This window comes from Oncorhynchus clarkii, chromosome 6 (genome assembly GCF_045791955.1).
Source record: "Oncorhynchus clarkii lewisi isolate Uvic-CL-2024 chromosome 6, UVic_Ocla_1.0, whole genome shotgun sequence".
In the NCBI taxonomy this organism is placed as follows: Eukaryota; Metazoa; Chordata; class Actinopteri; order Salmoniformes; family Salmonidae; genus Oncorhynchus; species Oncorhynchus clarkii.
The window spans coordinates 15,556,831-15,582,947 of record NC_092152.1 but is presented as its reverse complement, the minus strand read 5'-3'; the positions used below and the strand labels follow the sequence as shown (position 1 = coordinate 15,582,947).

Below are 26,117 nucleotides of genomic sequence, written 5' to 3'. Positions count from 1 at the left end.
TGCACAGTGCAAGCTTCTTTACAGTATGCATAATGGTGTTCCTAAAGTAGCCAATTCCCTTCTCTTTCAATCTGCATAGAATCATCTCTACGATTCCACTGTGACTTGAAAAAAGGTACTAAGTGAAAAGCTTGGCACAGCTTTTTCGTCCTCTTATTAGTTCAAGTGTGTGAGTAATACCTTATACGCACTAATGCTAATTTAGCCTTATTGCAGATTTGACCACTTAATGGCAGTATGATCTCCATTCAGTCTAATACACTATTTATATCATGTTACTGATGTTGAACAGATCACTCTTTCACACATAATTATGTCCTGCTTTATTTCCAATGCCTGACGTGTCAGAAGCAGTGCTGACATATGAGGCTCGGCACTTATTATTAATGAACTGTTAGGAAAGAAGCCGTGTTTGTGTTCTGCACAGAGGTGCTTAAGAGGAGTCAGCTGGGGCTTTTTCTGCGAATATTAAGATCTCTATTGGGGTAACCTTGTATGGGATCACATTCCCTGTATATATTGGATGAAAGGAAATGGAAAGCACCATGACCTTTTAACTTCCTCTATGCATCTCTTTGTTGTAGCTTTTCCTCCCGTACTTTCTTCCTTTTGAGAAATGTGCTTGACAGACCTCGATGTAGTCATATGAGCTTGACTGGTTAACAAAACTCTTTATGGAATGAAGCACAGGCTTTCTTTCATTCCATTACGAGCTGGGCATTCATGACTTTTCCAGATTCACAGAATGTCCAATGCGTGATAAGGGCCTATGCATTGCCAATAATAAGTGAATCAGTCAATGCCTGACTGTATTATGGAGAGACTTATGCCAGCGAACTTTCGTTGACCACCCTGGTGTGGCGACTCTTCTCCTGGAGCAGTCTTCGTCTGATTGGCTCAGGCCTAATTAGGTTTGATTGGCTCACATGGTCAGAACAGGAAGAACTTTCTTCCAAGGTCCCCTCTGCTACTGTTGTGACATTTCCATGTTCTGACTAGTCTTTCCTTCTCTTCCTCTTCTGTCAACGTCTTGAATGGTGTATTTTGTTTTGACCTCCCTGGGAGATATATTTGACATACCGGAGTCTTAGGCAGTTCCGTCTTACGTCTTTGATGTGCCTTTTATACTTTCTGACTTTGCAAGTGCATTCGTCTGTCATTGTCAAATGTCAATGTGTCTGATCCATTTCGTCATGGCAGGGTGCAAGGACATGTACAAATAGAAAGGTAAAGAGGAAAGGACTTACTAAAAGCATCCCAGGAAGTGTCCTGCTGAGAAGGCTACTGTCCGTTAATGGGGACCCATGCCAGTTACTATCAGAGAGCACTGGGAAGGGTGGGCTGAAGAAGCAGTGTCAAATAAAAGGAAGTGACATAATCAGGCCAATGTTAGAGCCCTCTGCCGTCTCACCAAGTATACATTTAGAGCAGAGGCTCTGAATTGGAACTTCCTAATTTACCACCCATGAATGCATGCAAGTGGAAAATACACCCAATTTAAAGGACTGAGGGTTCACAATGTGTTACAAATTACATTTGATTGCATAATCTATAAACTATTTTATGTATATCTTTACTGTACTTTTTTGGCCTTTTCAGACCATACATTTTCCCCATTGTTGTGTAAAACAGACTTGAATAAAGAGCAATAGTAATGTCATCTTTCTGTAGACACTAACTCTGCCACATGAAATACATTTTGTTTTTGTAGGGTTTTTGGCTAAATGCCGAAAATAAGGTACAGTATGTGGTATACATAGGCTTAGGAGATCTAATAATTTTTTTCTATTAAATAATCTTCATCAGCTAACTTTTTGTACATTTTGAATCATTTATGCAATCAGAACGAGCACATTTAAACTCATAGTGTCACGTTCTGACCTCTATTTCCTTTTGTTTTGTATTTATTTATTATGGTCAGGGCGTGAGTTGGGTGGGCAGTCTATGTTTGTTTTTCTATGTTTTGGGGCAGTTCTATGTTTTCGGCCTAGTATGGTTCTCAATCAGAGGCAGGTGTCATTAGTTGTCTCTGATTGAGAATCATACTTAGGTAGCCTGGGTTTCACTGTGTGTTTGTGGGTGATTGTTCCTGTTTTTGTGTTTGCACCAGACAGGGCTGTTTTGAGTTCTCACGTTTCTTGTTTTTTTCGTTAGTTTGTTCATGTATAGTGTCGTCAATAAAATACAATGAACAACCACCACGCTGCGCTTTGGTCCGCCTCTACTTCACAAGAAGAGAATCGTTACACATAGTGGCTTCAAAATTCATAAATGTCATGTTGACTAACTGATATTATCTCATAGAATAAAACAAATAAGATAGGCAGGTAGCCTAGAGGTTAGAGATGCGAGCCAGCAACCAGGGGGTTACCAATTCGAATCCCGGGGCCGACGGGGAAAATATGGCAGGAACAGAGCTGGCAATCTGAGGGTTGCTGGTATTAGATGCTATTGCCTGCCGGTGTGCCCTTGACCAAGGCACTTAATAACCCCCACAACAATGGTGCCCAGTGTAGCAGCCCCATGCACCTCTTCAAAAAAACTGTATGTGTGTCTTTCAAGGGGCTGGGTTAAAAGAACAAGTCAAATTTAGTTTGGATCTGTGTGCAATTGACCAATAAAGTGATCTTAATATCCTAAACCTGTGTTATCCTCAGACCTTATTTTCTGCTTTTATCCCCAAACCTTGTTCTTTCCTCATTCATTTCCCCCATATGAATGGCTGGTCCTGGGTGGCACAGCAGTCAAAAGCACGGCCCTGCAGTGCTAAGACGTCACTACAGCCTGGGGTTTGATCCCTGGCTGTGTCACAACCGGCCGTCACTGGGATCCCCATAGGACGGTGCAAAATTGGCCTAGTGCTTTCCAGGGTAGGGGAGGGTTTGGCCGGTGGGGCTTTCCTTGGCTCATCGTGCTCTAGCGACTCCTTGAGACAGTGCCGGGTGCCTGCAAGCTGACCCAGGTCGTCAGTCGATCAGTGTTTCCTCCGACACATTGTTGCGGCTAACATCCGGGTTAAGCGAGCAATGTGATATGAAGTAGACGGCCAGGCGGGTAGTGTTTTGGAGGATGCACGACTCAACCTTTGCCTCTCCCGAGCCCATTAAGGAGTTGCAGAGATTAGCCAAAGGACCTAATTCAGGGAGAAAACAGGGGGAAAAAAACATCGAAAAATACGCGTGTGGCCATACCACCCTGATCTTGCCTGTTCAGGGTCGGGCCTGGTTGTACTGGGGTGGGAGACCGCCTGGGAATACCAGGTGTCGTAAGCAAAAAAAAAGGGTTTTACAAAGAAAAGGAAAAGGAATGACTGAACTAACCAGAGGTAACTCATTTTAGTTTTTTTAGGACAGCTCTAGACAGCTCTAGAGTTGTGGCTCAATTATGTATCCCAATACATAGATATGTACACAGTCCCTTGTGGATGTATTGGGTTGTCAGTCATTTCTGTTTTTCAGGCTCTGTCCTCAGTGTAACTCAGTCCTCTAACGCAGGGTTTCCCAAACTAGGTCCAGGGGCCCCCTGGGTGCACATTTAGGTTTTTGCACAGCCGATTCAAATTGAGGAGAGTGGATATGGAGCCTGACTAAGCGAAATGACGTGCTCTAACAAGTGTGGTGATGAGGGAGGGTTCCTCTCTACTATCCCTGATAAGGGGTCAGGATGGGGATGGTTGAGGGTTGAGGTTCTGTGAAGTCACAGTTAGGGTGGGGGGTGCCAGCTTCTCAGAATATTCTGTGACTGTAAATACAAGGTAATCATGCTGATGATCAGCCAACCACAGTGGTTGGTTCAATCCGCCCCTGATTCACTCTGCCCCCTCTCCACCACTCAACCCATTTTATGTGGGACCACCAGAGATTGTAATCAAGGCTATAACGTTAAGCATTCCTCAGGTTGCTGAGACGTTTTAAATGTGAACAACATTGTTTGTTGGTTAAAATATGCACTTTACAGCAGACTTTTGTGGCATATGCATGTGGAACGTATATAGTAAGACATCGAGAAATGCTGGATGAGAAAAATGAAATACCCAGAATAACCACATGGAAGATATCCCAGTAACATAGCCAAGTGTGGCTCTATGCCTCAATGCCTGATCATAATCAAATATGATTAATCAGATTTAAAGGTGCATGGTCTTAGGTAGACTGTATACGGAGTTGACTGAGGAGTTTAGATTGCGGTCTTTAATGTACACTGAGTGTACAAAACATTAGGAAAACCTTCCTAATATTGAGTTGCACCCCCTTTTGACCTCAAAACAGCCTCAATTCGTCAGGGGCATGGACTCTACAAGGTGTTGAAACACGTTCCACAGGGATGCTGGCCCGTGTTGACTCCAAATCTTCCCACAGTTGTGTCAAGTTGTCTGGATGTCCTTTGGGTGGTGGATCATTCTTAATACACATGGTAAACTGTTGAGCTTGAAAAGCCCAGCAGCGTTGCAGTTCTTGAAACACTCAAACCGGTGCGCCTTTCACCTACTACCATACCCTGTTCAAAGGTACTTAGATATTTTGTCTTGCCCATTCACCCTCTGAATTTCATACATACACAATCCAGCTACACTGATTGAAGTGGATTTAACCGGTGAAATCAGTAAGGGATCATAGCTTTCACCTGGATTCACCTGGTCACCAATGTCATGGAAAGAGCAGGTGTTCCTAATTTTTTGTATACTCAGTTCATATGGTTTATACCTCGGCCTAATGAAATTTAGCTGGGTAAATATACAATCCCCCAGCATCGGAACAAGCTAATGTTCCTAAAACCTGCCAAATAGGATTTAGGGGCTCGACTGTACCCGACACACCGGAAATGTCAGCCTTTTGTGATTGATCTTAGAGGAAACATAGGACGCTTTTCTGTGTTTAACCACTCATCAGGTTTTCACCGTTGATTGATTGGGCTCTCTTTGCAGCCCAAAAGGAAATTGCGGAGCTCGCGCAGGCATCGTGTGGCACACATCTATCATGGCCCAAGGGCTAGTGCGCACAAGACTACAGTGGCTGACATTCGCACAGCAAAGCCCCCAACCTCTTTACAACACACACACACACCGACAGCAAAGAGAACAACGTCGTAGGATAAAGAACGTTTTAGCAGGGTGAAGTCTCAAAGGACACTGCTAATATAGACCGCCCCTCTTTCTCTCTTTTTCTCTCTCTTTTTCTCTCTCACTTTCTCTCTCTCACTCTCTCTCATTCTCTCTCTCTTTCTCTCTCTCTCTCTCGCTCTCTCTCTTTCTCTCTCTCGCTCTCTCTTTCTTTCACTCTCTCTCTTTCTCTCTCATTTTCTCTTTTGCTCTCTCTCTCTCGCTCTCTTTCTTTCTCTCTCTCTCTCTTTCTCTCTCACTTTCTCTCTTTCTCTCATTCTCTCTCTCTCTCTCTTTCTCTCTCTCTCTCTCGCTCTCTCTCTTTCTCTCTCTCGCTCTCTCTTTCTTTCACTCGCTCTTTCTCTCTCATTTTCTCTCTCGCTCTCTTTCTTTCTCTCTCTCTCTCTCTCTCTCTCTCTCTCATTCTCTCGCTCTCTCATTCTCTCTCTCTCTCACTCACTCTCACTCACTCTCACTCTGCTGTGGCTGTGCTTTGTGCAGGGATGCATTCTCCATTAGAGAGGCTTTCAGTGTTCCTTTGTGCTGTTATAGATCGTCACGTCAAAACAGCCCTGACGCCTGACACCCTCTCCTCCTCCTTAGAGAGCAAGGCCTTTGTGAAAGCTATTATACTTTTCTCTGTTCGACTAATTATCCACAAGTCTCATTAATACTGATACAGGAGTGAGGCGGAATGGGCTTGACTTTGATAGGGTTACCCTCGTTTGCAATTCATATGCAACGGCGTGACACTGCCAACAACACGTAGCAATAAGCTAGCCTGAATCTGCCCTGGATCTCTATGATGTTGTGACATTGCTAATCTTTTCTTGTGACTAAGATTAAGCAGATGAGAGAGAATAGGCTGTTTGTGTGTTGACTGGACACTAGCAATTGTGCTGAAATTGGTCCTTCACCTATCGATGTGAGAGCGAGGACATGAATCGAACCCTGAGACCTGTCATTTCTTCCTTTATAGGTGTTACTGAAGACAAGGGAAATAGAATAAATGACCTATCAAAAGGCAGTTAAATCAACAATTTGTTTTTTTAACAAAAGACATGTTTCATGTCCTTTGAAGCATTGAATATTGGCTCAAGTTGTTTTATTTAACATCCCATGGTTAAATATGTGTTGAGCCAATACGTAACTATAAGCCTTCTCAGTCACGATAAATTAATTGTGAACGGGCGATGCTCCTACCCTCCTGGTTATAAAATAGATCTGATTGATGTTTAAGTCTCTGACAAATAAGTAAATCACAGCATTATTAAACAACATAATTTGATAGTCGATCCCCCCATCCCTCCAAAGTTATTTGCATTAATATCTTCCCTGTGAGAGATTACAAAAGTTTTGCCATCAAACTTCAACTGGGAAGTTTTGACAGCATCCAGGCAGTTCTAGACCTCGTTGTTTAAAACATGAGGGAGCTATTGGCAGGCTCGGAGTTATGAATCCAATAAGCCTTCATCGAGGCCTTGTCATTTACATTTGGCCCACACTGCAGGTAGTAGTCATCGGTGAGGGGTTTTAGATGGCAGTGTTATGGCACCATGTGGTAGGCACTGTCAGTGCAGTGACATATTGCTGTGTCATAAGTGTTTGCTTGAAATAACTTTGAGTCCAAGCCTTTGCTGTCATTATTATTCCCTAAGAAATGACATTGTAGAAAAACTGATTTGGAAAAATAGAAAAGGCCTGGGAAAAGATGAGTGTGTTAACCAAGTTATTAATCATCATCAACTGAGACAGACCAGGCACTTTCAAATAAAATATGTTTTGCTCTTATTGAGATTTCAGCTTTGCTTATTTAATGTGTGTTTTGCTGTGTCGGTGTATTTGTTGGCTTCATTGCAGTTAAACAGGCTGAACTCTACGCTATGTTTATCTTAGGAAATGCTGCTTTCCTAGCGTGAGGTATTCCAGGATCATTAGTGCAGCCTCTGTGCCTTGGGCAGCTCAGGATGGTTCGTACGAGGCTAGCTCTGGGCAGCTCAGGATGGTTTGTACGAGGCTAGCTCTGGGCAGCTCAGGATGGTTCGTAAGAGGATAGCTCTGGGCAGCTGAGGATGGTTCGTAAGAGGATAGCTCTGGGCAGCTCATGATAGTTTGTACAAGGCTAGCTCTGGGCAGCTCATAATGGTTCGTACGAGGCTAGCTCTGGGCAGTTCAGGATGGTTTGTACGAGGCTAGCTCTGGGCAGCTCGGGATGGTTCGTACGAGGCTAGCTCTGGGCAGCTCCGGATGGTTCGTACGAGGCTAGCTCTGGGCAGCACAGGATGGTTCGTACAAGGCTAGCTCTGGGCAGCTCAGAATGGTTCGTACGAGGCTAGCTCTGGGCAGCACAGGATGGTTCGTACGAGGCTAGCTCTGGGCAGCTCCGGATGGTTCGTACGAGGCTAGCTCTGGGCAGCACAGGATGGTTCGTACAAGGCTAGCTCTGGGCAGCTCAGGATGGTTCGTACGAGGCTAGCTCTGGGCAGTTCTGCAGAACTCTAGAACCTCAACTCTGTGAATGACAGGCACTTTATCTATCACTCTCCATCCATCTATTTACCCACCAGTCCTGTCTTCTTACTTAGAGTTCAACTCAGGGAATTGGATTCATTAAGTCAGTCGGAGATTCTCTGAAGGAGAAGGCTGGACCACAACCTGATGCAATGCGTCACTACTGTAATGATGTTTGCACAAGCATCCATATCTAGTCAATAGTTTTAATGGCAAAAGACCCCTTGATAATGTTGACCATGTTTTGTCTCCTTCTGTTTGTTGTTTCTCCACTCAGGACCGTGCCACCCGAACCCATGCCACAACAGAGGAATATGTGAAATCAGTGAAACCTACAGAGGCGACACGTTCATAGGCTATGTCTGCAAGTGTCCAACCGGCTTCAACGGAATCCACTGCCAGCACAGTAAGTTGGATGATCATCATTATCCTTGTATCTACCAGTGATAACATTTCTAGGCAAAATCTCCATGTGAAATAAGATTGAAGTAGAGATCTTAAAGAAAATTTTGCCATTCATAGAAAGACTTCGCACTGGTTAAATACTCACCTGTCATGACCATCCAGGAGCTTAGAGAAAACAAATAATGGTCCTTTACAGAAAGTAAAGGTGTGTTTCAAGCAAAGCTGTGTTTAACTTGAAAGAGTGGGTTCAGCAAAATGCCAGAGCAGTAAATCAGGTACAGAAAGTAAAAGTGCGGAATTTGCTTTCTTTTGTAGAGTATGCACTTAAAAATGTTAGTGTTAGGAAATGTATGTTGCTACACTACATGATGTAAGACTTTGAACTGGAGCTGGTGTTACTGCATCTTATCTGTGTGTGTGTGTGTGTGTGTGTGTGTGTGTGTGTGTGTGTGTGTGTGTGTGTGTGTGTGTGTGTGTGTGTGTGTGTGCACATGTACACATCATTTGTATTCAGGATGTTTCCTGTAAAATAACTAAGACAAACACAATTATGATCATATCCTTGAACAATGCAGTGCATTATTCAATTCAACATGTAAATCTGTGTTGCTTTTTATTTTGCACAAAACTAACACAAAGCCATGGCGACGGTGTGAATAGATCAACATGAGAGCAACATGTAGTCAAAGCTACAAGGTGATCCTTTGAAAAATTCTACTTCACATTTTGAGAGTATTATATTATTGTTATTTCATTATTACAGTATTACTTGCACTGATTTTGTGTGCTTTATTCATCTATAAACAGGGAAGAAGTAGGGAACACGCTAGCCACTAACTCTGGATTAGTGGCCAAAGTTTAGTCTTTGTTTGGAATTGCTAAATCCTATATCCTGCTGGATGATATGTAGGCCAGCTCCTGTGGTCCCTATACCCTCTCTCCCTGTCTCTGCTTGGCGGATCTGGGCATTAGGTTTCCTTTCCTATATGCAGGCCATCTTCCTCACATGTGTGTCTGTAAATAATGAAGAGCAGCTTTCATATATTCTGGTGAAGTCTGGGCGGGATGGATATTAGTTTAGAGACAGAAAGAGAAAGAGAAAGAAAGGGTGGGGGAGAGAAAGGGTGGAGAGCGAGAGAGAGAGAGAGAGAGAGCGAGAGAGAGAGAGAGAGAGAGAGAGAGAGAGAGAGAGAGAGAGATGGAGCAAGAGGGATAGCTAAACCAGATGCATCTGGTATTTCCCAACTTACATGTAGGTTAAACAGACCAAGAAGATAAACATGTTCTGGAGAAAAGTGATTTTCTTATCCTCCCTGCTATTGTGAGAAAGAGAGCATTCAAGACAGTCTACAGAGAGTTATGGTTGTCTTAATGAACATGAGGGACAGGGGAGATTGACTGCATTTATGTCACCGCAGTCTTTTAAATGTTTTTTTACTTTCTTTAGATTTTATTAGCTTTCAAGTTAAATTAATTCCAATTACTTTACTTAATAAATGCGTGGAATTCTTTTGTTATGGTGTTTTTGATCTTTAATACTATAACTGTGATTTGTTCTTATTGATACACTGGAATGCTGCAAAATGCTACCCATCGTTAAACTTAACCAATTCTTGAATTGATCCATATTGTAAAGTATCCAGATAAAACACAATGAGATATTGCAATTTAATGCTATACAGAAACGAATGATAAGGACTGTATCACCCATGTGTATTTGTTCTACTGCCACGTCACACTCGCTGTGCCCTTGTCCGCCAACTGTTCTGACCATTTCCGCATGTGATGGCTTATGGAAAGGTTTTGTGTGTGTGTGTATATATATAATATATATATATATATATATATATATACAGTGCCTTGCGAAAGTATTCGGCCCCCTTGAACTTTGCGACCTTTTGCCACATTTCAGGCTTCAAACATAAAGATATAAAACTGTATTTTTTTGTGAAGAATCAACAACAAGTGGGACACAATCATGAAGTGGAACGACATTTATTGGATATTTCTAACTTTTTTAACAAATCAAAAACTGAATAATTGGGCGTGCAAAATGATTCAGCCCCCTTAAGTTAATACTTTGTAGCGCCACCTTTTGCTGCGATTACAGCTGTAAGTCGCTTGGGGTATGTCTCTATCAGTTTTGCACATTGAGAGACTGAATTTTTTTCCCATTCCTCCTTGCAAAACAGCTCGAGCTCAGTGAGGTTGGATGGAGAGCATTTGTGAACAGCAGTTTTCAGTTCTTTCCACAGATTCTCGATTGGATTCAGGTCTGGACTTTGACTTGGCCATTCTAACACATGGATATGTTTATTATTGAACCATTCCATTGTAGATTTTGCTTTATATTTTGGATCATTGTCTTGTTGGAAGACAAATCTCCGCCCCAGTCTCAGGTCTTTTGCAGACTCCATCAGGTTTTCTTCCAGAATGGTCCTGTATTTGGCTCCATCCATCTTCCCATCAATTTTAACCATCTTCCCTGTCCCTGCTGAAGAAAAGCAGGCCCAAACCATGATGCTGCCACCACCATGTTTGACAGTGGGGATGGTGTGTACAGGGTGATGAGCTGTGTTGCTTTTACGCCAAACATAACGTTTTGCATTGTTGCCAAAAAGTTCAATTTTGGTTTCATCTGACCAGAGCACCTTCTTCCACATGTTTGGTGTGTCTCCCAGGTGGCTTGTGGCAAACTTTAAACGACACTTTTTATGGATATCTTTAAGAAATGGCTTTCTTCTTGCCACTCTTCCATAAAGGCCAGATTTGTGCAATATACGACTGATTGTTGTCCTATGGACAGAGTCTCCCACCTCAGCTGTAGATCTCTGCAGTTCATCCAGAGTGATCATGGGCCTCTTGGCTGCATATCTGATCAGTCTTCTCCTTGTATGAGCTGAAAGTTTAGAGGGACGGCCAGGTCTTGGTAGATTTGCAGTGGTCTGATACTCCTTCCATTTCAATATTATCGCTTGCACAGTGCTCCTTGGGATGTTTAAAGCTTGGGAAATCTTTTTGTATCCAAATCCGGCTTTAAACTTCTTCACAACAGTATCTCGGACCTGCCTGGTGTGTTCCTTGTTCTTCATGATGCTCTCTGCGCTTTAAACGGACCTCTGAGACTATCACAGTGCAGGTGCATTTATACGGAGACTTGATTACACACAGGTGGATTGTATTTATCATCATTAGTCATTTAGGTCAACATTGGATCATTCAGAGATCCTCAATGAACTTCTGGAGAGAGGTTGCTGCACTGAAAGTAAAGGGGCTGAATAATTTTGCATGCCCAATTTTTCAGTTTTTGAAATGTTAAAAAAGTTTGAAATATCCAATCAATGTCGTTCCACTTCATGATTGTGTCCCACTTGTTGTTGATTCTTCACAAAAAAATACAGTTTTATATCTTTATGTTTGAAGCCTGAAATGTGGCAAAAGGTCGCAAAGTTCAAGGTGGCCGAATACTTCCGCAAGGCACTGTAATTTCAAGTGAAAGGGCCAAGTTCTTTGACTAAGTGACAGCTCTACATTTAATCCTGACTTTTTCAACATTAGCCTCATGAATTTGGCCCAAGGTTGATTTCAGAATTAGTGATCCTGTTTGCATGCACAAGCATGTCTTGTCTCATCGCTACAACTCCCGTACGGGCTCGGGAGAGACGACGGTTGAAAGTCATGCGTCCTCCGATACACAACCCAACCAAGCCGCACTGCTTCTTAACACAGCGCGCATCCAACCCGGAAGCCAGCCGCACCAATGTGTCGGAGGAAACACCGTGCACCTGGCAACCTTGGTTAGTGCGCACTGCGCCCGGCCCGCCACAGGAGTCGCTGGTGCGCGATGAGACAAGGATATCCCTACCGGCCAACCCCTCCCTAACCCGGACGACGCTAGGCCAATTGTGCGTCGCCCCACGGACCTCCCGTTCGCGGAAGACCAGTTCAGGTTTTTTTTGTCCTGTCGCTGTTTTTGTTTGTCTTTCTGTTTTTCCATTGCGAGTTTGACTTTGTGAGCCCCTCTGGGTGTTAGCAAGTCCTCATGGATGGGTAGGTTGGTTCTGATGCGACATCCCATCAACATTTGTGCAGGTGAAAGTTCGTTCTGCAGCTGTGCGCTGCGGAAGATCATCAGATTTTTAAGAAATCCTCCTTTCCATCGTGTGCCTTTTTCATCAGACCTTTGAAAATTTTGACTGGACTCTCTGCTAAGCCGTTGGACCTTGGGAAGTTGGGGCTAGAGGTGTTGTGTCGGAATCCCCAGTCGTTAGCGAACGATCGGAATTCGGAACTTGAGAACTGCGGGCCATTGTCCGAGTACAGTTCAGACGCAACCCCATGTCTTACAAAGACTGATTTCAGGTAGGTGATTACAGCTTTGCTGGAGGTAGTTGGCAGTGTTGCTACTTCAGGGTAGTTTGTGTAGTAGTCGGTAACAACAATGTGACTTTTGCCATTGCAGTCAAAAAGGTGAACTCCAACTTTGTAGTAGGGTCTGTTGGGTACCTGATGAGGCATTAGCGGCTCTGCTTGCTGCTTTGGCCTGTAGGTCAAACACAGTTCACATGAAGCAGTGGTCTGGCTGATTTCCTGGTTCATTCTTGGCCAGTACATTACTTCTTGTGCTCGTCATTTGCATTTTTCCTCACCCAAGTGGCCCTCGTGTATTTTCTGTAGCATGCGTAGTGTCGTGGGAATGACAATCTTGTTGCCTTTGAACACTATGTCATCCACAACGATGAGCTCTGCTCTGCACATCCAGTAATCCTGTATTCCCCTTGGACAGTTGTTTTTCTGTGCAGGCCATCCTATCAGTGTTGTTTCTTTCAACACTGTCATTGGTTGGTCAGCTGCGGTCTCTCTTTTGATCTGCTCCATTCTCTCAGAAGACACAGGAAGTAATGCTACGATCATGTCGACATAGGCCTGAATCTCAGTGTTTTTCTGTGTGTCGAAGCTCTCCTTGTCGACTGCTCGAGAAAGAGGGTCGGCGGCGAACATGAACTTTCTCGGGATATAGATCATCATACTTTTGTAGTCTGACCAACATTCTCTGGATTCTCATTGGACAATCATTCAGTGGCTTAGGCATGATTGACACCAATGGTTTGTGGTTGGTTTCTACTTCGAAGTCTCGTCCTTAGACGTGTTGGTGAAACCTTTCGCAAGCGTATGTGCTCGCCAGTAGTTCTTTCTCTATTCGTGCATACCTTGTCTCTGCGCCTGGCAAGGCTCTGGACGCATAAGCGACGGGTTTCCATGTGTCGTCATGCTGTTGCAGAAGAACTGCTCCCAGGCCAAACTGTGACGCGTCTGCAGAAATCCTTGTGCTTTTCTCTGGATCATAGAACCTGAGCACTGGCTCTTCTTTAGGTTTTTGAAGCAGTTTTCCTGTTCATGGGACCATTCCCATTAATTTTTCTGTTCCAGAAGACATCGGAGTGGAGCGGACTGTGCTGACAGTTGAGGTATGAACTTTGCAAGGTAGGTAATCATGCCCATGAAGCGTCTCACATTGTCCTTGTTCTTCGGGCGCTCCATGTTGTTGATGGCTGATGTTTTCCTCGGGTCTGGTTTGACTCCATCCTCTTAAAGTACATCTCCCACGAAGGGAAGTGTTTTCACACCAAACTCACATTTGTCCTTTTTTAGTTTTAGGTTGACTTTCCGTGTCAGGTCCAGCACTTGTCTCACTCTCGCATCGTGTTCTTCTTTTTTGGACCCCCAGACGATGATGTCATCCATAGTCTCCACTCCTGGAATGTGCTCGAAGATCATGTGGATTGTCTTGTGGTAGACCTCTGGCACTGAGAGAATCCCATATGGTAGACAAAGAAATATGTACCTGCCCTCAGGTGTGTTGAATGTGCATAGCCTTGAGCTTGCATCATCTAGCTTCATTTGCCAGAATCCTGATGAGGCATCAAGCTTACTGAACCACTTTGCTCCAGAAAACTGCGACATTATCTCTCCTCTGGTTGGCAACTTGAAATGCTCTCTCTTGATTGCTTTGTTGAGATCTCTCGGGTCTTGGGTCTAGACATATCCTGAGATCGCCGTTCTTTTTCACCACAATAACCAGCTTACCCAGTCTGTAGGTTCATCCATTTTTGTGATGACGTCCATCTTTTCCATGCGTCCGAGTTCCTCTTTGAGCTTTTTCCTCAATGCAAATGGAACTTTTCTGCATGCATGCACAACTGGAGTAATTTTGTCATCAGTACATATTTTGTGTTCTCCTGGTAAACATCCAAGACCCTCAAACACATCCTCAAACTCAGCCAGTAGTGATTCTTGGTCATTTTCAGTCTGTGATGTCACTACATACACTCTTTTCAACAAATTGAGCTTTTCACGTGCATTGATTCCTAGAATAGGCTGTACACTCTTTTCCACAATCAGCAGCAGTTCTCTGAACTGTTTTCCTTTGTGCTGTAAAGTTACTATGCAGCTCCCTTTGACTGGTATGTTCTCAACACTATAACCAGTAACCTTAATTTTCACCGGGTGTATTTTGCTCTTCACCTTCAGTGTTTTGCAGTCATCCAGCGACAACAGGTTTACCTGTGTTCCAGTATCAAGCTTGAATAGTATTATAGTTTCATTCACCTTCAATGGCACAATCCATTCAGCATTTACCGCATTGCATATTTCCACAGAATCAACAAAGAATTCTTCCATCTCCTCGACTGTGTGAACCTTTTTCTTTGTAGCCTCAGCTTTGCAGCATTTTGAGAAATGACTATTTTTCCCACAGTTGTTACATAATTTGCCATATGCAGGGCATTTGTTTTGGCTTGTGGATATATCCACATTTTCCACATGTAGTGTTTTGATTTCTCTCTTTTGCTTGTTTTTGTTTTGTAAGGCATTGTGTGTATTGCTCCTCTCTTTTTATTGCATACACTGACGTCTCATCCCTGCACAGCTCTTTAGCTTGTGCTCTGGTGGTTTCAGCTGCTCTGCTCGACACATATTCACTGCTTTATCCAAAGTTAAATCTTGCTCACGCAGCAATCTCTCCTTGAGTCCATTATCAAGTATGCCACAGACTATCCCGTCTTTCACTAGTGAGTCTTTCAGATTTTCAAATTCACACATTTAGCTCAGTGTGTTCAGCTCAGTCAAATACTGGTCAAAACTTACTCCCTGTTTCTGATCATGAGAGAAAAACTTGTATCTCTCAAATGTGACGTTCTGGCTTGGTACAAAGTACTCCTAAAATGTAGCCATTAGCACAGTCAATAACAAGTTTTCCTCGTCTTGCTGAAAACCATTGTAAATGTCTAATGCATCCTCTCCAATAACATGCAGAAAAATGGAAGCTTTCAATTTGTTATCATCTCCCCCTGCACCACTGGCTGCTAGGTAGATATTGAATCTCATCTTGAAACGTTTCCAATAGTCAGCTAAATTGCCTGTTAACTGCATAGGAGTAGGAGGACTAAGCCTATCCATGACGGAGAACATGAACCGCGTCAATTTCTCTTACTTCAGTATGTTGCTCATCAACTTGCTCGTCAACAGATTCCAATGCAGCCTTGCTCTCGCTGCTGCGGCTCGTTGTCCTCGCTCTTGCAAGCTAGCATCTTCAACTACTCACGTCACTTGACTTGTGGTAGAATTTTCGATTTTCGTTGCGGAAATTTGCAGTTACTCCTTTCTTTTCTCTGTCTCGTCATAGCGACTACAAATCTGACACCATGTTATGTTTGTTCCTTATATAATGACAAACCGTGGCGTAGGTTGAACTACTTTTAATGAACATATAATTCAGCTAGAAAACTCCATGTTTAGCCATGCAAGGCATTCTTCAACCATCCGCCTAGCCTGCTGGGTAATGTAGTCTAAATGTTATTAACACATAACAACACAACATTAATATGCAAAATCTAGTGTCAGGGTAATTTCTGCAATTAATTGATAAAGGCACAGGAATAATTGTTCCCTCAGAATGACAGCTTTGCTGGCTTTGTTGAGGTGCGGGTGGGCTTTTAATTGCTGACGAGCTTAATGGAAAAGATAAAATTGAGTCGGTCTGATTTTATCGGAGAGGAACAAACCCGAGTTGAATGGCTGCCTGCATGCCTTCGTTCTAAATGGAGAAATATTGCCAGGGAATCCAGCAGAATCCAGAATGATAAGTAGGTAGAAGCAGAGACGATACTTAGATGTGTTTGCATATTGAACACTGGAATAAATGTAATGTTGTCTGGCTTGACACCATTTCACAGCTTATTTTGCTTTAAAACAAATCACAAGTCAAATAAAGTCAGAGAGCACTTCACCATTTTGTTTACTACTAAACTGTTCACCCCTTGCTCTTATTTTGATTGAACATGTACTACATGATGTGCACGTTATCAGTACTGTATATGATGTTACCAGTACTCGGGTTTGAGTGTGCAGCAGAGAAACGCAAGCCTTTGCCGTTCCCTTTACCTGCTCACTCTGTCAGACCCAAATCCAATTTCACACCTTTGAGCATTATCCTAAACACAGACAGTATTTCACACCATGCTCTTCAGAGGTGGTTTATGAAGCACAGACATAAATGACATGGCATGAACAGCTCGGGAAATATAAGCTATTTTAAGTCTGTTTTGATGGACAGGTCTACATCTGAGTTAACTTTTTGTTGTGCTGAGCTATTCAGGAGACAAGTTGAGTTGTTGAGATTTTAGAGCACAGACAGGGCATTTCAGACACCTCAGCGACAAATTCGCAAACAGCTTTACAGAATAGGTTTGTACATTCATGGTCGGCAGCTGAAGTACATTGTGTTGGCTTTGCCAAGGAAAACTAGTTATCAAGGAAAAATAGGAAGGTGTGTTTTGCACGTCTGGCTTCTAATCCTACACTCTTAGAAAAAAATATGTTATGTAGAACCTTAAAGGGTTCTTCGGCTGTCCCCATAGGTGGACTCTTTGAGTAATATTTTTTGGTTGCAGAGGGTTCTACATAGAACCCTTAAAGAGCTCTACCTGGAACCCAAACTTGTTTTCTTATAGGGCTATATGATATGTCTCAAAATTAAATCTGACGTTTTTTGTTTGTTTATGTATTTGATGTGCACACCTTACTGAAGCCCAATAAATCTCTGTTTCAATACTGTATCTACCAAGCAAACCTTTAGCTTTCTCCAGGATGCAGTACTGTGCTGTAGTTCTCTCTAATAGAATGTGAACATTTGGTTTGTTAGCACTAGGGATTCTCTGATTCTAACACAGTTGGGCATCTGGTCCTTGAAATGATGGACAGTTTAGGCTTTCATCAATATAAGATGATAAGATGGACAATATTTTGGGGCACAGCACCAAGACAAGGATGGAGAATACCAGGATTGTGAAGATTACAGTATGTGACTGAAAGTGTATTGGTTGAAATCCCTTGGGAGCATACACACGCTTATCCAGCCTCTCCTAGGTAAAATGGAGTCAGCGCACATTCTGTCTGCCGTGAAAATACATGGGAAATGTAAAATATGTATTAACTTCATTGAATAGAGCTTAGAGAAATAAAACACCTGTCATGTCAAATCTGATATGTTATGTTATGTGATAGTTGTAGAATCAGGGCTTTGAATTGCACACAATCTGTAAAATCAACCCGTTTTCTGGCATGTATTATAGTATGTTTGTTTTTCAAGTGTCCCCATATGATCGGTTCTCATGCTGGCGACCTTCCAGGAGTCTCCACAGTCTGTAAAAGGCACAGCAAGTCCCTGGCGGTTTGGCTTATTATCATCACTGTTATTATCGCAGCTCTTATTTTGAGAGAAAGTGCCGCTGCGTTGTCATTACTCAAATGATGCGCTGTCATGTTCCCGTGGCGACAGGGGGCCGACTGTCAGACCACAGTATTCGGGAAATGGCTTATTATTGTAATGAAGTGTCAAACAGGCAGGCGATTGGGAGTGATCACCTCTGTGTCTGTAGGGGTCGAGCCTGTCTTGGACACACATACTGCGTCTTCCATCTACCAAGGTCAGACAATACAGACAAACAAAGGTTAATTTGCTGTTGTTTACATTTTGCAGAAGCATCTTTCTTGCTTTCTCTATGTGTTTTTTCTGTCTTTGTTGTAGGGTTAATGTGTGATACAACCACTTGTCTTGGGACTCTCAACTAATCCAGTGGACAACACTGGTTGTACTGTACAGTACCCCCTGTTAACTCCATTGCAGAACTGCCTACAGCGATCAGATGGCAGGCTGTAGTCAACATGAGGCATTTCCGTTTCAAAACATCGGACCTATCCTGTCAGGAAGAGATGATAAACTAGGCTTAAATGAAAAAGCACACCATCATTATAACAGTGCTCTCGCTTGGATCTCAGGGTGCTCCACTATCCTCACTCTCACTGATGTAGAAGGATACAGCACATCAGCTCAGTATGAGTAAACAGCAAAGCAGTGTACTATGTATGAGCTTAATGATGTCTCCAACACTCTCTTCCTGAAATAGGTTAATGTAGGTAGAGAGGGCACAGAATCCCAGCCAGCGGGAAAGGCTATGCACAGTGTTCCCAAGCTGGCTCCATGGAAAACAAGTTTAAAACATGTCTTCTTCTCCGAATGGGCTGGGGCTGTGCCTTCAAAACATCCTTTTATTCCTCGGCCAGATGTCTCAGAGCGCATTTCATCTCCCATTTTTTATCAATAAGCAGTCTTTGCCTTCTTTATTTTCAAACCATGCCAACAGGGCACAATTGATTGAAGCTAAACGTAGGATGTGTGTTTTTTTTCATATTTGATGATGTATTGACAGGTGCTGTCATGGCTTGTTGGCTCTGACGCCTGCTCGGCTCCCTGTTCTGAGGGAATCAGCCTGTGTTCATGGCGTAGTCTAAGGAGCAATTACTGTAAGTCAATACACCTGGGCAACATCAGAGCGGCCTTTCATCTGCACAGGCGACAGAGACGCTAGATCCACATCTGGGCATACTGTTGGGCTCTCCAATTATGCCTGCATTAGACACATTTATTTGATATGCTGCTGGGGAGATGCAGGGGTACAGCCATTTCTGTCTTTCTCTCTTTAGTACACACAGTCACACACAGTCAAACCTTCACCAACACACAGGGAGAAAACATGCTTTGCACACGCAACAGACTTATATTCACTTCACAGCATCCCATCTCCATGAAATGCTCTCAGTGACTTTGGCAGAGCTGTTTTCCACTTCTCCAATTGTTGTGCTCTATCTACTGTTCAAGAGTCTAAGAGGCAGAGGTGTATCTGTGTATCCCTGCATGTGTGTGTTAGCGTGAGAGAAGGTACAGCCTGTACAGTACCAGTCAAAAGTTTGGACACACCTACTCATTCAAGGGTTTTTCTTTATTTTTACTATTTTTTACATTATAGAATAATAGTGAAGACATCAAAACTTTGAAATAACACATATGGAATCATGTAGTACACAAAAAGTGTTAAACAAATAAAAACATATTTTAGATTTTAGATTCTTCAAAGTAGCCACCCTTTGCCTTGATGACAGCTTTTCACACTCATGGCATTCTCTCAACCAGCTTCATGAGGAATCCTTTTCCAACAGTCTTGAAGGAGTTCCCACATATGCTGAGCACATGTTGGCTGATTTCCCTTCTCTTTATGGTCCAACTCATCCCAAGCATCTCAATTGGGTTGAGGTCGGGTGATTGTGGAGGCCAGGTCATCTGATGCAGCACTCCATCACTATCCTTCTTGGTCAAATAGCCCTTACACAGCCTGGAGGTGTGTTTGGGTAATTGTCCTGTTAAACAACTAATTATAGTCCTACTAAGTGCAAACCAGATGGGATGTCATATCACTGTAGAATGCTGTGGTAGCCATGCTGGTTAAGTTAATAAATAACAGAGCTTCACCAGCAAAGCACCCCCACACCATCACACCTCCTCCTCAATGGTTCACGGTGGGAACCACACATGCGGAGATCATCCATTCACCTACTTTGCGTCTCACAAAGACACAGCGGTTGGAAACAAAAATCTCAAATTTGTAAAAGTCAGACAAAAGGACATATTTCCACCATTCTAATGTCGAATGCTCGTGTTTCTTGGACCAAGCAAGGCTCTTCTTCTTATTGGTCCTTTAGTAGTGGTTTCTTTGCAGCAATTCGACCATGAAGGCCTGAATCACACAGTCTCTTCTTAACAGTTGATGTTGAGATGTGTCTGTTACTTGAACTCTGTGAAGCATTAATTTGGGCTGCAATCTGAGGTGCAGTTAACTCTAATGAACTTATTCTCTGCAGCAGAGGTAACTCTGGGTCTTCCTTTCCTGTGACAATCCTCAATAGACAGTTTCATCGTAGTGCTTGATGGTTTTTGGGACTGCACTTTCAGAAACTTTCAAAGTCCTTGACATTTTCTGGATTGACTGACCTCCATTTCTTAAAGTAATGATAGACTGTCATTTCTCTTTGCTTATTTGAGCTGTTTTTGCCATAATATGGACTTGGTCTTTTACCAAATAGGGTTATCTTCTGTATACCACCCCTATCTTGTCACAATACAACTGATTGTCTCAAACGCATTAAGAAGGAAAGAAAATGAACTTAGAAATGTATTTCCGGTGACAACCTCATGAAGAGAGAAGACTGTGCAAAGCTGTCAAAAAGGCAAAGGGATGCTACTTTGAAGAATCTCAAATATAATGTTTTGATTTGTTTATAGCTTTTTGTGGTTAGTACATGATTCCATATGTGTTATTTCATAGTTCTGATGTCTTCACTATTATTCTACAATGTAGAAAATAGTGAAAATGAAGAAAAACCTTTGAATGAGTAGGTTTGTCCAAACTTTTGACTTGCACTGTATGTTTGAGTGAGTAGGAATGCGAGATAGTGTGGACACATTAGTGTGTGTGTGTGTGTGTGTGTGTGTGTGTGTGTGTGTGTGTGTGTGTGTGTGTGTGTGTGTGTGTGTGTGTGTGTGTGTGTGTGTGTGTGTGTGTGTGTGTGTGTGTGTGTGTGTGTGTGTGTGTGTGTGTGCGTGCGTGCGTGCGTGCGTGCGTGCGTGCGTGCGTGTGTGTGTGTCTTAAAGAACAACAGTCGGCAGTCTTCCCTATTGTACAATCATAAGCATAGGGCGGGCATTTCTGAGGCTTGTCTCTCTAAATGTCTCCACAGAGCAGAGGGGGGTGGTCTGATAGAGCTGTCTTTTACTGCAGACCCTGCATCAATATTTTGATCTCTCTTCCCAAAGTTTTAGGAATGGAGCGAGCATATTTATTTACACAAAAGTCTATTTCATTATTTTCCTTCATTAGAGGCCATCCATTTTAGTTCAAAATATTTTACATTCTATAATAAGGGTGGATTTGTTAATGAAGGCACCTCTGATTGGATATAGTGTAGCTGGGAGCTAAGTTGTAGTAGAGTTGGGTTGAATGTGGTCCAATATTCAAATATCCAAATCATGCTCCCCCAGCAATGTCAAATCAAATCAAATCAAATTTCAAATCAAATCAAATTTTATTTGTCACATACACATGGTTAGCAGATGTTAATGCGAGTGTAGCGAAATGCTTGTGCTTCTAGTTCCGACAATGCAGTAATAACAAGTAATCTAACTAACAATTCCAAAACTACTGTCTTGTACACAGTGTAAGGGGATAAAGAATATGTACATAAGGATATATGAATGAGTGATGGTACAGAGCAGCATAGGCAAGATACAGTAGATGGTATCGAGTACAGTATGTACAAATGAGATGAGTATGTAAACAAAGTGGCATAGTTTAAAGTGGCTAGTGATATATGTATTACATAAGGATACAGTCGATGATATAGAGTGCAGTATATACGTATGCATATGAGATGAATAATGTAGGGTAAGTAACATTATATAAGGTAGCATTGTTTAAAGTGGCTAGTGATATATTTACATCATTTCCCATCAATTCCCATTATTAAAGTGGCTGGAGTTGAGTCAGTGTCAGTGTGTTGGCAGCAGCCACTCAGTGTTAGTGGTGGCTGTTTAACAGTCTGATGGCCTTGAGATAGAAGCTGTTTTTCAGTCTCTCGGTCCCAGCTTTGATGCACCTGTACTGACCTCGCCTTCTGGATGATAGCGGGGTGAACAGGCAGTGGCTCGGGTGGTTGATGTCCTTGATGATCTTTATGGCCTTCCTGTGACATCGGGTGGTGTAGGTGTCCTGGAGGGCAGGTAGTTTGCCCCCGGTGATGCGTTGTGCAGACCTCACTACCCTCTGGAGAGCCTTACGGTTGAGGGCGGTGCAGTTGCCATACCAGGCGGTGATACAGCCCGCCAGGATGCTCTCGATTGTGCATCTGTAGAAGTTTGTGAGTGCTTTTGGTGACAAGCCGAATTTCTTCAGCCTCCTGAGGTTGAAGAGGCGCTGCTGCGCCTTCTTCACGATGCTGTCTGTGTGAGTGGACCAATTCAGTTTGTCTGTGATGTGTATGCCGAGGAACTTAAAACTTGCTACCCTCTCCACTACTGTTCCATCGATGTGGATAGGGGGGTGTTCCCTCTGCTGTTTCCTGAAGTCCACAATCATCTCCTTAGTTTTGTTGACGTTGAGTGTGAGGTTATTTTCCTGACACCACACTCCGAGGGCCCTCACCTCCTCCCTGTAGGCCGTCTCGTCGTTGTTGGTAATCAAGCCTACCACTGTTGTGTCGTCCGCAAACTTGATGATTGAGTTGGAGGCGTGCGTGGCCACGCAGTCGTGGGTGAACAGGGAGTACAGGAGAGGGCTCAGAACGCACCCTTGTGGGGCCCCAGTGTTGAGGATCAGCGGGGAGGAGATGTTGTTGCCTACCCTCACCACCTGGGGGCGGCCCGTCAGGAAGTCCAGTACCCAGTTGCACAGGGCGGGGTCGAGACCCAGGGTCTCAAGCTTGATGAAGAGCTTGGAGGGTACTATGGTGTTGAATGCCGAGCTGTAGTCGATGAACAGCATTCTCACATAGGTATTCCTCTTGTCCAGATGGGTTAGGGCAGTGTGCAGTGTGGTTGAGATTGCATTGTCTGTGGACCTATTTGGGCGGTAAGCAAATTGGAGTGGGTCTAGGGTGTCAGGTAGGGTGGAGGTGATATGGTCCTTGACTAGTCTCTCAAAGCACTTCATGATGACGGATGTGAGTGCTACGGGGCGGTAGTCGTTTAGCTCAGTTACCTTAGCTTTCTTGGGAACAGGAACAATGGTGGCCCTCTTGAAGCATGTGGGAACAGCAGACTGGTATAGGGATTGATTGAATATGTCCGTAAACACACCGGCCAGCTGGTCTGCGCATGCTCTGAGGGCGCGGCTGGGGATGCCGTCTGGGCCTGCAGCCTTGCGAGGGTTAACACGTTTAAATGTCTTACTCACCTCGGCTGCAGTGAAGGAGAGACCGCATGTTTTCGTTGCAGGCCGTGTCAGTGGCACTGTATTGTCCTCAAAGCGGGCAAAAAAGTTATTTAGTCTGCCTGGGAGCAAGACATCCTGGTCCGTGACTAGGCTGGATTTCTTCCTGTAGTCCGTGATTGACTGTAGACCCTGCCACATGCCTCTTGTGTCTGAGCCGTTGAATTGAGATTCTACTTTGTCTCTGTACTGGCGCTTAGCTTGTTTGATAGCCTTGCGGAGGGAATAGTTGCACTGTTTGTATTCGGTCATGTTACCAGACACCTTGCCCTGATTAAAAGCAGTGGTTCGCGCTTTCAGTTTCACACGAATGCTGCCATCAATCCACGGTTTCTGGTTAGGGAATGTTTTAATCGTTGCTATGGGAACGACATCTTCAACGCACGTTCTAATGAACTCGCACACCGAATCAGCGTATTCGTCAATGTTGTTATCTGACGCAATACGAAACATCTCCCAGTCCACGTGATGGAAGCAGTCTTGGAGTGTGGAGTCAGCTTGGTCGGACCAGCGTTGGACAGACCTCAGCGTGGGAGCCTCTTGTTTTAGTTTCTGTCTGTAGGCAGGGATCAACAAAATGGAGTCGTGGTCAGCTTTTCCGAAAGGGGGGCGGGGCAGGGCCTTATATGCGTTGCGGAAGTTAGAGTAACAATGATCCAAGGTCTTTCCACCCCTGGTTGCGCAATCGATATGCTGATAAAATTTAGGGAGTCTTGTTTTCAGATTAGCCTTGTTAAAATCCCCAGCTACAATGAATGCAGCCTCCGGATAAATCGTTTCCAGTTTGCAGTGAGTTAAATAAAGTTTGTTCAGAGCCATAAATGTGTCTGCTTGGGGGGGGATATATACGGCTGTGATTATAATCGAAGAGAATTCTCTTGGTAGATAATGCGGTCTACATTTGATTGTGAGGAATTCTAAATCAGGTGAACAGAAGGATTTGAGTTCCTGTATGTTTCTTTCATCACACCATGTCACGTTGGCCATGAGGCATACGCCCCCGCCCCTCTTCTTACCAGAAAGATGTTTGTTTCTGTCAGCACGATGCGTGGAGAAATTTATTAATCACGATTAGCCTAGGTGGATGAAAATTACATAGCTCGAAAATAACCTGAAAAATAATTTGACAGGATTCAATTTTTTTTCCATGTCTGTGACTGTGTAATCCATTGATGATGCCCTTTTGTCATTTCAACCAAAACATGTAATGTGATGATGTTGAATCAATGGGGAAAACTGATTACGTTTGAAAAACAGTGATCAACATAAGGGAATTTTTCATTGGCAAATCTTTTGATATCACTTTGAATTCAGGTTAGTTGACAACCAAATGTAAACCGGTGTTGCCGGGGTTCAGCTGTGTGCCCACGGTGGTACCATCAGGACAAATTGGACACATTGCCCAAGGATGAGTTACGTCTGTACTATTTAGCACGCTTACCGACTATCAGAAATCAAAATCAAACTGATCATGCAATATAATATGCTTTTGATGTACCATATTTTGGACCATTTTCAACGATGTTGATTACTTTAAACATCTTCTTCTACAGAACGTGCTGGACCAATCAAAACCAAATTTGGTATACATCATCTATGAATGCACATCTTCCAAGAATCTAGCTGAAAAAATATGGCCGCTAGGAGCCAATGAGCTTGCATTAATGTTTTATCCTATCCAACAGCTCCACAATGTGGCCAAACTCAATCATACTTTACAGGTTAGCTAAACTGATTATAGCGTCACTGTGTAGTCAATGTGAATTTGCTTGCAAATGTTGAGTCTTTACATTGGTCGGAACATGTGAACCAAGTTTTGTTACAAAACAAATATCTGTGACTGATTTATATGCATTTGTGACAGACCAAGCCTATGTGCATGTTTATTGGTCAGTTGCGGCCATGTTGTTTGACATACTAGCCTGGATTATAGTGTGTTTACAGACATTGGTCCGTAGATGCCATTTATCAAGTTTCATGAAGATTGTAATTCGCTGCCAAAGGTAGCGTTTTAACTGTTTTTCACAAAATTCTAAATGGCGTAAAATCCATCATAGCGGATTTTATGTATTCTTCAGACAGATTTGTTCCGTGTAAGGAAAGGGACCTATGTACCAAATTTCATGACTCTAAGTCACATGGGGTGAAGGTTGTGACCTTTAAAAGTTTGCATATTCAATCGCTTGTTATAGCTCCACCATGTGGCCAATTGGCACTGCATCGCATGGGAGGATGTGGCCTTTGGCCCTTTACCATCATGCCAAGTTACACCATTCTTGGCCTTACCATCTCACGGGAATGTGAATGTTATTTTACTTGGGGGAAAAAGCCGGTATAATAATAATAATGAACGCCAAACAAATACAATATGACTAGAGGTTGAACTGATGTTTGTGCCCAAGCGTCTGTGTGTGATTGAAAAAGGTTGAAAAGGTCCAGACAGATCAGTGTTGTGCATCAAATGTAAATTTAGCCATTTCTCAGGCCCAAGAGGAGTTGGCCTTATCTTAGGTATCTGGGATAACAAGCTTGGGAAACAAGCTGGAATCAAGGTGCTTAGGTAGGTCTGTGAGGCCTGCCTCAGACCCTGAAATATTTTTCAGTCTCTCTCTACACCCTTAGCCCCTCAGATCAGGACTGACCTTTCCATCTCTGGGTAAGGCTGTTGACTGAGTGACACAATCTGCCTCCGCATGCAGCACTCAAGAGAGACTAAGCTTAGCTGT

At 43.3% G+C, this 26,117-nt stretch overlaps 1 protein-coding gene across 3 annotated transcripts in view; it reads left to right on the top strand.

Annotated features, from left to right (window-relative positions):
• The window catches only part of LOC139410658 (EGF-like repeat and discoidin I-like domain-containing protein 3), a 210,803-nt gene that overhangs the window by 52,661 nt on the left and 132,025 nt on the right, over window positions 1-26,117 (top strand). For all 3 annotated transcript variants that reach the window (XM_071156025.1, XM_071156023.1, XM_071156024.1), the window contains one exon: window positions 7,887-8,015. In XM_071156025.1, the coding sequence (XP_071012126.1) occupies window positions 7,887-8,015 (129 nt within the window). The remainder of the gene's footprint in view (window positions 1-7,886; window positions 8,016-26,117) is intronic.